At 41.2% G+C, this 10,977-nt stretch overlaps 1 protein-coding gene across 1 annotated transcript; it reads left to right on the top strand.

Annotated features, from left to right (window-relative positions):
- The first annotated feature begins 1,694 nt into the window (after positions 1 to 1,694).
- Positions 1,695 to 4,982, top strand: LOC120066582 (hyaluronidase-like). Its single transcript, XM_039018007.1, has 3 exons — positions 1,695 to 2,624; positions 3,350 to 3,439; positions 4,524 to 4,982. The coding sequence occupies exons 1-3, from the start codon at positions 1,695 to 1,697 to the stop codon at positions 4,980 to 4,982; spliced, it is 1,479 nt and encodes a 492-aa protein (XP_038873935.1).
- Positions 4,983 to 10,977: the final 5,995 nt, after the last annotated feature.

The following is a 10,977-nucleotide window of genomic DNA, read 5'->3' as shown; positions in this document are numbered from 1 at the left end:
TTCACCTGGATTCACATGGTCAGTCTATATCATGGAAAGGTGTTCCTAATGTTTTGTACACTCAGTGTATATTGATGACCAACATATTTATGCCAATTGCACATACATGGCGATGATAATGCCAAAGATATATTTATTTTTCCTACCACAAACTATCGGCAAGGGACTTATTTCACTTTAGCTGCTCCCGGCATTTTATGGGAAGGAAAATAACATGTTTGATGAATTACAATGCACGGTTAGCAAAATGACAGTTCATATGTCAAAGTATGAAAGTTCTATGAACAGTTCTAAGAACTGAAAGCTAGCGATGACACAAGACACAACTGTCAGTATTACTAAGTAATCACACTAATAAAGGATCATTTATAATATAACGTTTGTACATTGACTGATTGAGTGATTAGGATAATTTACTTGTCAGGTCATTGAAGGTTTGAGAGAAGGGTTAGCTTCCATTCTTAAAGTTCACCGCTGGTACGTTCATCTGGAGTCAATCAGCCCAGTCAGGAGACTTGGCTCCGGCTTGAGTTCAGTTGTGTCTTTTTGAGGAAAAACATGACATCAAATGTGGAGTCTTTTGTCTGTTTGAGCTCAGACATAGTTTTTTGGGGGGGTCTTTTTAGTGGCCAGGGCGAGTGGTGTTCTTGGAGGCACTGGGACTATTTATGGTTTGAGGACGGCCTGAGAGACTTCACCACGGACTGTTTGTCTTTGACAAGGATTACTGTACAAGAACAACCATATTGTTCTTTCTGGTGTTAAACAGGTTATAAAACTTCCAAGAATCAGATATTGGTCAAAAAGATACTGAAATCTATCTTGATTATTATCATTACACCATACAACGTACCTATTGCATATACAGTATACAGACAAGGATGCTCTCCTAGAAGTGAAGGAATTATTAAATAAATGAAGCAATCGCAATCCCATCAGCGGTGGATGAAAATGATGGCCGATTTTCCATGCTCTATTGAAGACAACGTCAGTGGCCATGTATTCTGAGAGTGGGGTCATGGTTTCTCCCTGGACTCGGAAAAAGGCACTAATTGCAATTAGGTGTGGGGGCATCTTACACAAGAATCTGGAAAGAGTTATCCTGAAAAGAGTGAGCGTGTGTGTGTGTGTGTGTGTGTGTGTGTGTGTGTGTGTGTGTGTGTGTGTGTGTGTGTGTGTGTGTGTGTGTGTGTGTGTGTGTGTGTGTGTGTGTGTGTGTGTGTGTGTGTGTGTGTGTGTGTGTGTGTGTGCGTGTGTGTGTGTGTCTGTGTTGGTGTGCATGCCTGGTGATGGATGGGAATCATTGTTAAAACAACAGACGCAACAGTTCTCATTAAGTCCCGCTCTGATATGTAAATATCTTCATCGTGGTCACATTAACGAAGGCCAACTCAAAACGTCTTTGTTAGGAAAATATGACAAACTAAGCCCGGCAGACTTGATAGATCTTGACAGGAGCACATCCAGTCAAATGGCACCTTTCTCTGAGAAGAATAGAGGACCATTGTACAGTGTGTGCAATCTAGAGCAGTGCAGCTCATTGACCCTCACTCACATGTCCTTTCCAGCCTTGATTATCCCTGCCTACTGAAGCCCATGATGTGTTTACTTTTTTTCCGCAAAAAGATGTGGTGATTTCTATCCTGTTCTTTTTCCTTTTCATGTTGGGATAGGACGACTAAGAGTCTAGGGCGATGGCGCTGATTCGCCGCTGTCTGCTGGTGGTAGTGTTGTGGATTGGGGTCAGAGAAGGGGCCGGTGGTGAGCAGATGAAGCAGGCCCAGGCTCCTCTTATCCCTCATCGGCCCTTCATCGTAGTGTGGAACGCCCCCACAGAGTCCTGCCGCCTTCGCTTCAAGGTGGACCTGGACCTCAGCGTCTTTGACATCGTGGCCAACCTCAACGAGACCCTTAGCGGGCCCAATGTCACCATCTTCTACCATAGCCACCTGGGCTATTATCCTTACTACGCCAGCTCTGGGAACCCCATCAACGGGGGCCTGCCCCAGAACCAGAGCCTGTCCAAGCACCTGAGCAAGGCCAGGGCCGACATCGACAAGCTCATCCCTCACAAGGACTTCCGAGGCCTGGGTGTCATTGACTGGGAGAACTGGAGGCCCCAGTGGGTGCGCAACTGGGGCTCAAAGGACATCTACCGCAACAAGTCCAAGGAGCAGATCCGGAAGCTCCATCCAAATTGGCCTGAGAGCAAGGTGGAGAATGAGGCCAAGGAGGCCTTTGAGAGGGCCGGACAGGCCTTTATGAACAATACTCTACTGTTGGCCGAAAGTCGACGACCTGACGGCCTCTGGGGCTTCTACTTGTTCCCCGACTGCTACAACTATGGCTACAAGACGCACCCGCACCGCTACACAGGTGAATGCCCCAACGTGGAGCATGTCCGTAATGACCATCTGATGTGGCTTTGGAGGGAGAGCACAGCTCTCTACCCCTCCGTGTACCTAGACTACGAACTCAAGTCCTCGGCCAACACCGTCAAGTTTGTCCACTACCGCGTCAAAGAAGCCATGAGGATTGCCTCCATCGCACGCACCGACTTCACGCTGCCTGTGTTCGTCTACTCTAGACCCTTCTATGCCTACACCTTCACAGTACTCTCAGAGGTGAGAAGGATTACTAATAACTGGTGATGTTGGGCAACTGATAACTGCTGTTGCTGTTGGTTCAAGAGTGAAAATAATAGTGTTAGGACAGTGCTAAATATTCCAACACATTTTTTTGCGCTTTTTAACAAGTTAGCGCTTTTTATAAATTGTGCAAGGTTTGTATTGCCTTTCAGTTATTGTGATAAACTACCTAACCTCTGCATTTTTCTGTTAAGTCATTTGTCTTGTCTCCCGCCATGTTCTGCCCCCTAGTCATTGTGGTGGATAAAATGCTATTAATCTCCCAGAAGCTTCTGGAACTGTCACAGAGTGATGAGTGGATTGCTTAGTCTCAGCTATGAAATCTCACATGACCTTTAATTGATTTACAACACATGGGCTCAATCCAGAAACATCCCCTAGCCCTTAACCCCTATAGGCACTTGAGTAGATCTGAAATAACTGGATAGTTACAGCATTTCTACCTTTCCCTCTGATTGCCTGGGTGGAATATTGCTTACCTAAAGTATTTTAACATTTCAGGTGTATTAAAGTACCTATAGAGAGGGGATATAGGGCTTATTCTGGATTGGGCCATGATCTCTATTTTGAGTTTCAGGGGGTAAAACATGAGAATGTACCAGTCAACATTGATCACTGGAGCAGGTCAAGTATTCACCTCACTTTGACCTGAAGGGGAGACTGTGTTTGCAGTGTTACATCTTGTATTATGTCTCTCCTAGAGTGACCTGGTGCACACTATTGGGGAGAGTGCAGCTCTTGGGGCGTCAGGAGTGGTACTTTGGGGCTCCTCAGAATATGCTCGAACTCAGGTAAAGAAATTACACAGAAAACTATGTGCGATATGATTGTTTTTATTTATTAATCCCGGATCTGAGGACCAACAGTGGGGCACAGTTTTTTCCTGCCTGGAAACACGTGATTTCAACAAATCATGTTCATAAAATGATAGTCTTATCAAGGTATGTCAAATCACAATTGATATTCTAATGTGATCCAAACATAGAAGTCTATAATGTACTGTATTGTACTTTACTGTACTCTACTGTACACTAAACTTGCGTAGAGTAAAGTTCAGTACAGTACAGTACAGGAAAGTAGAGTATAGTACAGTACAGTGGAGTACAGTAAAGTACAGTATGGTACTCTACTGTACTGTGCTGTACTGAACTATATTCTACTGTACTGTACTCTACTGTGCTGTACTGCACTATACTCCCCTAGAGTTTCTTACAATTCACTGGGTCTATATTCTTACAATAATTATTTTGGATTAATTACTAGCCGTGCTATTTTCAATGTTCCTGATTAGGGCTATGGCGGTCATTACATTTTGTCAGCCGGTGATTGGTTGCTATTTCATTGGGGCCAGGAGTTGAGAACCTAGACGAAGATGTCTGGTATCTAACTTGTTTGACACAGTAACAATGGGAGATGAACTGATCTGCTGGTTTATTCTTGTCCGTTTTCGGTTGCAAGCAAGTTTGTTTTAACACGCTGGTGCATGTAATCTCTCATTAGTAGCATTTTAGGAAATCCAGCGCTAACCTGCAGCTGCACATTAAGTTCTGCATGTTGGTTGCAATTGACCCAATATGTTTTACCAAGCTCATCCTGTGTATTAGATTGAACATTTCAAGCCTTGATTCCCTCCATTCTACTTTTAGAGGAAATATAATGGAGAGGAAAAAAGAGAAGCAAGTCAAGGGATAGTGCATGAAGTAAATGAACATACTGTGGGTGACATAAGGAAGGTTCATTCAACGTAACTATTATTCCCAGTGAACTGCAAACCCATTTTTAGCTATACTTTCACAGACACCTATTCTTATGCTGTGTATTTATGCTGTGCATCACATTGTGTTTGTGCCTCTGCCTGTCTATGTGCACCTCCAGAGAAACTGCCTGACCGTGAAGAAGTATATTGATGGCCCTTTAGGCCACTATGTCATCAACGTCACCTCAGCCGCCAAGCTGTGCAGCAAAGCCCTGTGCAAGAAGAACGGCAAGTGTGTGAGGAAGAGCCTCGACTCAGGGGCCTACCTCCACCTTAATCCCCGCTTCTTCCACATTCGCCGCAACCTGGGCCCCCGGGGGCCCCGCTTCCACGTGAGCGGCCATCTTAACAACCACGACATCCTGGACATGAAGCACAAGTTTACCTGCCAGTGCTACCAGGGCTGGACGGGGGTCTACTGCGAGATGCCCCAGATGCCACCGCTCCCTCCCATGCCCCGACCCAGGGACAACAGCCTGCTAGGGGACATACTGGTCATCCTGTCACTTCACTTCTCCTGTCTGTGTGTCATCATGTTCCTTGGTCTCTGCCTCATCATCAAGTGTTTGATACTGTAGAGAGAGGACTACCCAGCAAACTGGGAACATTCCCAGGACATTAAATAACATTCCTATTAAGGTTTAGCTAACATTAGGATGATAACATCCCACAAACATTTTTTACCACCAAATATTTTTTGTAAGAAAATGTTTCAAATGAAATATTATTGGAATGTGCTCCTAACATTCACTAAATTGTTGTGCACAACATCTGTAAAAACTACCACAGAACATTCCCCTAAGGTTCACATTAGGTTGCCAAGGAATATAATAACACAACATTGCGGTAATGTTCTCAGAACTTACTGGCGCAACAAAATGTGGATGAAATAGTGGTTGTGTGGAAACATTACTGGAACGTTCTGCTGATTTTGATGGAAATGTTATTCAAAACAACCACACCAACAAGAAGGGAATATTCCTACAATGGTCTCATAAAGTGGTAGTGTGACATTATGACATGACGTTCCAAAAACATCTCCGAACAAACTTCAGCAATTATGTCTGGATTCAATTGAATAGGTTCTGAAAAATCTGCCCCAATCGTTCGAATTTTAAATATTTGGAACTAGATATATTTCCTGCCTGTCATAAATCAATTGCCAGAACTTCTGGCTACTGGGATAACATTCATAGTGTGGTTTCAAAATGCATATGGCAAGGTAAGGATCCAGGACAAAAATAAAACATTTACAAATTTACAAAGAGGGAAAGACATAGGAGGACTATACGTACCAAACTTTAAATTGTATTTCCAGACACTGACATTTCGCCCCATCCTAAATTGGTTCACTGATATATCCCTTAAACAATGTAAACTACGCTTTGGTCCTATTGTTGCTCATACAACTTCTATTTGGCACATAATGGTTTCAGAACAGTCCAAGATTTGAAAAACACATTTCCAGGCATCTCCTTCTTTCTATATTTACAACTTCGGTCAGCTATGCTGGCCTATGGAGTATCTCGGGAAACCCAACTACCGAAGCATCCAATGATGGGATTTATCTATAAATGATCGGGGCTACCAAAAGGACAAATCTCTAAAGTATATAAACAACTTTTGGAAAGCTCATATTCAGAGGTAGCCAATACAAAAGTATGATCTACAGATCTAAGTGAATCTGAATAACCCTTTAACTGGAAAATAATATGGAAAAACAACCTTAGCATCCCAAAATCCGAACCATCAATGTATATATTTTACATTTGTTCACAGACTGTATTTAACACCAAGGAAATGTTTTACTATGAAATTGGCCATAATTTATTTTTTATTTTCCTGTATATACAGAATTTATTATTACTTAAACTCAAAAATATTATCAAAACTATCAATACTTTGTAGTTATGTACCTTTTGTAATGTTTTTTTTTCTTTCAAATGTTTCTTCTTTTGAGTGGCAGCCCATAGGTACAATGTGTAAAATAATGAATTGAAAATATATGAACGGAATATGACATGATAAACATTTAACCCCCCCCAATGAAAAAATGACAAATAAATACAAATTTGGTCAAAAAACTAAAAGAAACATATTGCGACTGTTAATGGAGAAGTCATTCTAAATACCTAAAACAACATGAAGGGAACATTCCCACTAGACTCTCATGAAGTTATAGTGTGAAGAAGGCACAGTGATGGCGAAACGTTAAATTACTGGGAAGTTATACATATGGAGTGTGCGACTCTCTTTGCTTTTGTAGCTGACAGTTTATTCACCTCTACACTAAATCATTTTGTGAGAGTCTTATGAAGATATTCTGTAATGTTATGACATGATGTTCCAATAATGTTCTAAGAACATACTTCCATGATAATGGAAGTGGCTCTGAAAACAATACTGCAATGCTCTGCCAATATTGATGTGCCATATTATTATACGAAGTTGTCAAACTTTGAAACTTCAGTATTTTTACATGATGCTATCTAATTAGGGTATTGTCCAAATATAGTTATAACTAGGCCTGGGCGACATCGCCAAAAAATAATATCACAATATTTTTTTTATTTCTGAATCTATTTGGCAGTATTTTATGTTTATTTTTTTTTAAATGGGGAAATTTGGTAAATGGCAAAAAAAATAAAAATGGCCCCAGCCATTAGGGTACTAGGGGGAAACTAGCCCCCCTAAGAACAATGTCTAATTGCTGACACAAAAAAAGCAACTTTGGATATTTTTTTTAATGTGAATGAAGGTCATGTTTAGGCGAATAAACTATAAAGGGAAATAAACGGCTACAGTCTACACTTTTTTAGTTATTTAATGAAATGTTGTTTTTAGAAAAGAGGCATTTGTTTTAAGTTCCCGGGGAAACTGCTCCCGGAGGTGCCAAGATTATGGCATAGTGTTTCACACAAGTTGTCACGACTCAGGATAAGACCCAGATGCAGACAGTATGAATAACAGACGTTTATTATAAAACAGGGGGCAGGAAAACGACAGGTCAAGGGCAGGCAGAGGTCGGTAATCCAAGGCGGAGTCCGTAAGGTACAGAGTGGCAGGCAGACTAAGGGTCAGGTCAGGCAGAGGTCAGTAATCTAGGGCAGTGTCAAAAGGTACAGAACGGCAGGCAGGTTCAGGGTCAGGGCAGGCAGAATGACCAAAACCGGGATAATTAGAAAATGGGCTCAAGAACACAGGAGTATTTCTTTTTAGCTAAACAGGTGTGGCTCAAAACAGGTGGGGCTCTGCCCTGAATGACGGGTTGCCACTGATTACAGTACATGGTGCAATGATCAATTCTGTTTGAGATTAGGCAGAGTAGCCTAGTGGTTAGAGTGTTGGACTAGTATCCGAATGGTTGCAAGTTTGAATCCCGGAGCTGACAAGGTTCAAATCTGCCGTTCAGCTCCTGAACAGGCAGTTAACCCCCTGTTACTAGGCCGTCATTGAAAATTAGAATTTGTTCTTAACTGATTTGCCTAGTTAAATGAAGGTAAAATAGAAGAAAAAAATGATGTGCAGATTATTATAGCAATTGTGAAGATTTCCACAGGCCTGTGACCCTGATGCTTTCTATGATTAAATAAGAATACATTTATTGTTACAGTAACTTTATTAAGGGCCATGGATGTGTTACTCATTTTAAGGTTGAATAAATACTGTTACATGTGTTTGATATGAGACTTAACATTAGGCTATTTAGTGTTCTACAAAAGTAATATTGAATTGTGTTTGATTGACAATGCAGCCAAATATCAACATCTAAAGGAGATGTATCTACTGCTTGAATAGTTCCAGTTCCATCAGCCACTGGCTTAATCCTATTCTTTAACTTGTATTTTTGTTTGAGATGGAGATGTGAATCCAACATATAATTTGTTAACCAGTTATAAGGCTATTTACCATATTGCAAAAGTGATATTGAATTGTGTTTGGTTGTCAACGCAACAAAATTTCAACATTTGAAGAAGATGTATCTTCTTGTGCCACTGATTCTGGCCTGTCACGCCCTGACCACAGAGAGCCATTGTTTCTCTCTGGTGTAGTAGGTAAGGGCGTGACTAGGGAGTGATCTAGTATATCTATGTTGTGTTCTAGTTTATTTTTCTATGTTGGTGTTTTGTATGATTCCCAATTAGAGGCAGCTGGTAATCGTTGTCTCTAATTGGGGATCATATTTAAGTAGTTATTTTTCCCACCTGTGTTTGTGGGATCTTGTTTATGTGTAGTTGCCTGTTAGCACTCCATTGTCTTCACGCTTCGTTCATTCTATATATTTTTTTTTTTAGCGTTTCAGTAAATAAACATGTGGAAACCTTATCGCGCTGCACCTTGGTCCGATAATTCTTACGACGAAAGTGACATGGCTTTAATTCCAGATTGTCTTCAAATTATTAATTGATATGTTGGATTCACATCTCCATTTCAAACAAATTTGATTAGGATCCCCATTAACCGCCCTCGCTATCTCTGTCTGGCCGGCTCCTCTCTCTCCAATGGGATTCTATGCCTCTGACCCTATTAAGGGGGCTGAGTCACTGGCTTACTAGTGCTCCTCCATCCCTAGGAGGGGTGCGACACTTGAGTGGGTTGAGTCACTGACGTATTTTATGTCCTGTTTTGCGCCCCCTCGGGCTCGTGCGGTGGAGGAGATCTTTGTTGGCTATACCCAGCCTTGTCTCAGGGTAGTACGTTGGTAGTCTGTTGATATCCCTCTAGTGGTGTGGAGGCTGTGCTTTGGCAAAGTGGGTAGGGTTATATCTTGACTGGTTGGCCCTGTCCGGGGGTATCGTCGGACGAGGCGATACCCCCCCTTCTCAGCCTCCAGTATCTATGCTGCAATAATCTGTGTGCCGGGGGACTAGGGACAGTCTGTTATATCTGGGGTAATTATACTGTCTTATCTGGTGTCCTGTGTGAATTTAAGTATGCTCCCTCTAATTCTCTCTCTCTCTCTCCCTCCTGGAGGACCTGAGCCCTACGACCATGCCTCAGGAGTACCTGGCCTAATGACTCCTGGCTGTCCCTAGTCCAACTGGTCGTGCTACGGCTATGGAACCCTGACCTGTTCACCGGACTTGCTACCTTGTCCCGGACCTGCTGTTTTCGACTCTCATTCTCTCTCTCTCTCTCTCTCTCTCTCGCTCTCTCTCTCTCTCAATTCAATCGAAGGGCTTTATTGGCATGGGAAACATATGTTAACGTTGCCAAAGCAAGTGAAGTAGATAATAAACAAAAGTGAAATAGACAATAAAAATTAACAGTAAACATTACACTCACAAAAGTTCCAAAATAATAAAGACATTTCAAATGTCATATTATGTGCAAAAAGTTAAAGTACAAAAGGGAAAATAAATAAACATAAATGTGGGTTGTATTTACAATGGTGTTTGTTCTTCACTGGTTGCCCTTTTCTTGTGGCAACAGGTCACAAATATTGCTGCTGTGATGGCACACTGTGGTATTTCACCCAATAGATATGGGAGTTTATCAAATTGGGTTTGCTTTTGAATACTTAATGGATCTGTGTAATCTGAGAGAAATATGGGTCAAATTTGTCTCCACTTTTGTGGAGTGAGGTGATCAGTCCTTGGTTCCAAATATTTGGGAAGATGCCAGAGCTTAGGATGATGTTAAAGAGTTTAAGTATAGCCAATTGGAATTTGTGGTCTGTATATTTTATAATTTCATTGAGGATACCATCAACACCACAGGCCATTTTGGGTTGGAGGGTTTTATTTTGTCCAGTAATTCATTCAATGTAATTTGAGAATCAAGTGGGTTCTGGTAGTCTTTAATAGTTGATTTTAAGATTTGTATTTGATCATGTATATGTTTTTGCTGTTTGTTCTTTGTTATAGGGCCATAAAGATTGGAGAAGTGGTTTACCGATACATCTCTATTTTGGATAGATAACTCTTCATGTTGTTGTTTGTTTAGTGTTTTCCAATTTTCCCAGAAGTGGTTAGAGTCTAAGGATTCTTCAGTTACATTGAGCTGATTTCTGATGTGCTGTTCCTTCTTTTTCCGTAGTGTATTTCTGTACTGTTTTAGTGATTCACCATAGTGATGGTGTAGGCTCAGGTTTTCTGCGGCTCTATGTTTTTGGTTGGATAGGTTTCTCAATTTCTTTCTTAGGTTTTTGCATTCTTCATCAAACCATTCATCTTTGTTCATTTTTGTCGGTTTTCTGTTTGACATTTTTAGATTTGATAGGGAAGGTGCGAGGTCAAATATACTGTAAAGGTTATCTACTGCCAAGTTTACACCTTCACTATTACAGTGAAACGTTTTGTCCAGGAAGTTGTCTAAAAGGAATTTAATTTGTTGTTGCCTAATTGTTTTTTGGTAGGTTTCCACATTACTTTCCTTCTATCTATAGCATTTCTTAATATTATTCAATTCCTTTTGGCTTTGATGCCTCATGATTGAGTAATGCTCTGTTCAAGTAGACTGTGATTTTTCTGTGATCTGATAGGGGTGTCAGTGGGCTGACTGTGAACGCTTTGAGAGACTCTGGGTTGAGGTCAGTGATAAAGTAGTCCACAATACTACTGCCAAGAGATG

The sequence above is a fragment of the Salvelinus namaycush genome, chromosome 21 (genome assembly GCF_016432855.1).
Source record: "Salvelinus namaycush isolate Seneca chromosome 21, SaNama_1.0, whole genome shotgun sequence".
Lineage (NCBI taxonomy): Eukaryota > Metazoa > Chordata > Actinopteri > Salmoniformes > Salmonidae > Salvelinus > Salvelinus namaycush.
The sequence above is the reverse complement of the archived record's forward strand: the minus strand, read 5'-3'. Positions and strand labels throughout refer to the sequence as shown.

Excerpts from the sequence above, each read along its gene's own strand:
- LOC120066582 (XM_039018007.1), top strand. The coding sequence starts at position 1,695 with ATGGCGCTGATTCGCCGCTGTCTGCTGGTGGTAGTGTTGTGGATTGGG. Across the intron at positions 2,625-3,349 it reads CCTTCACAGTACTCTCAGAG|AGTGACCTGGTGCACACTAT; the intron begins GTGAGAAGGATT and ends TGTCTCTCCTAG. Across the intron at positions 3,440-4,523 it reads CAGAATATGCTCGAACTCAG|AGAAACTGCCTGACCGTGAA; the intron begins GTAAAGAAATTA and ends GTGCACCTCCAG.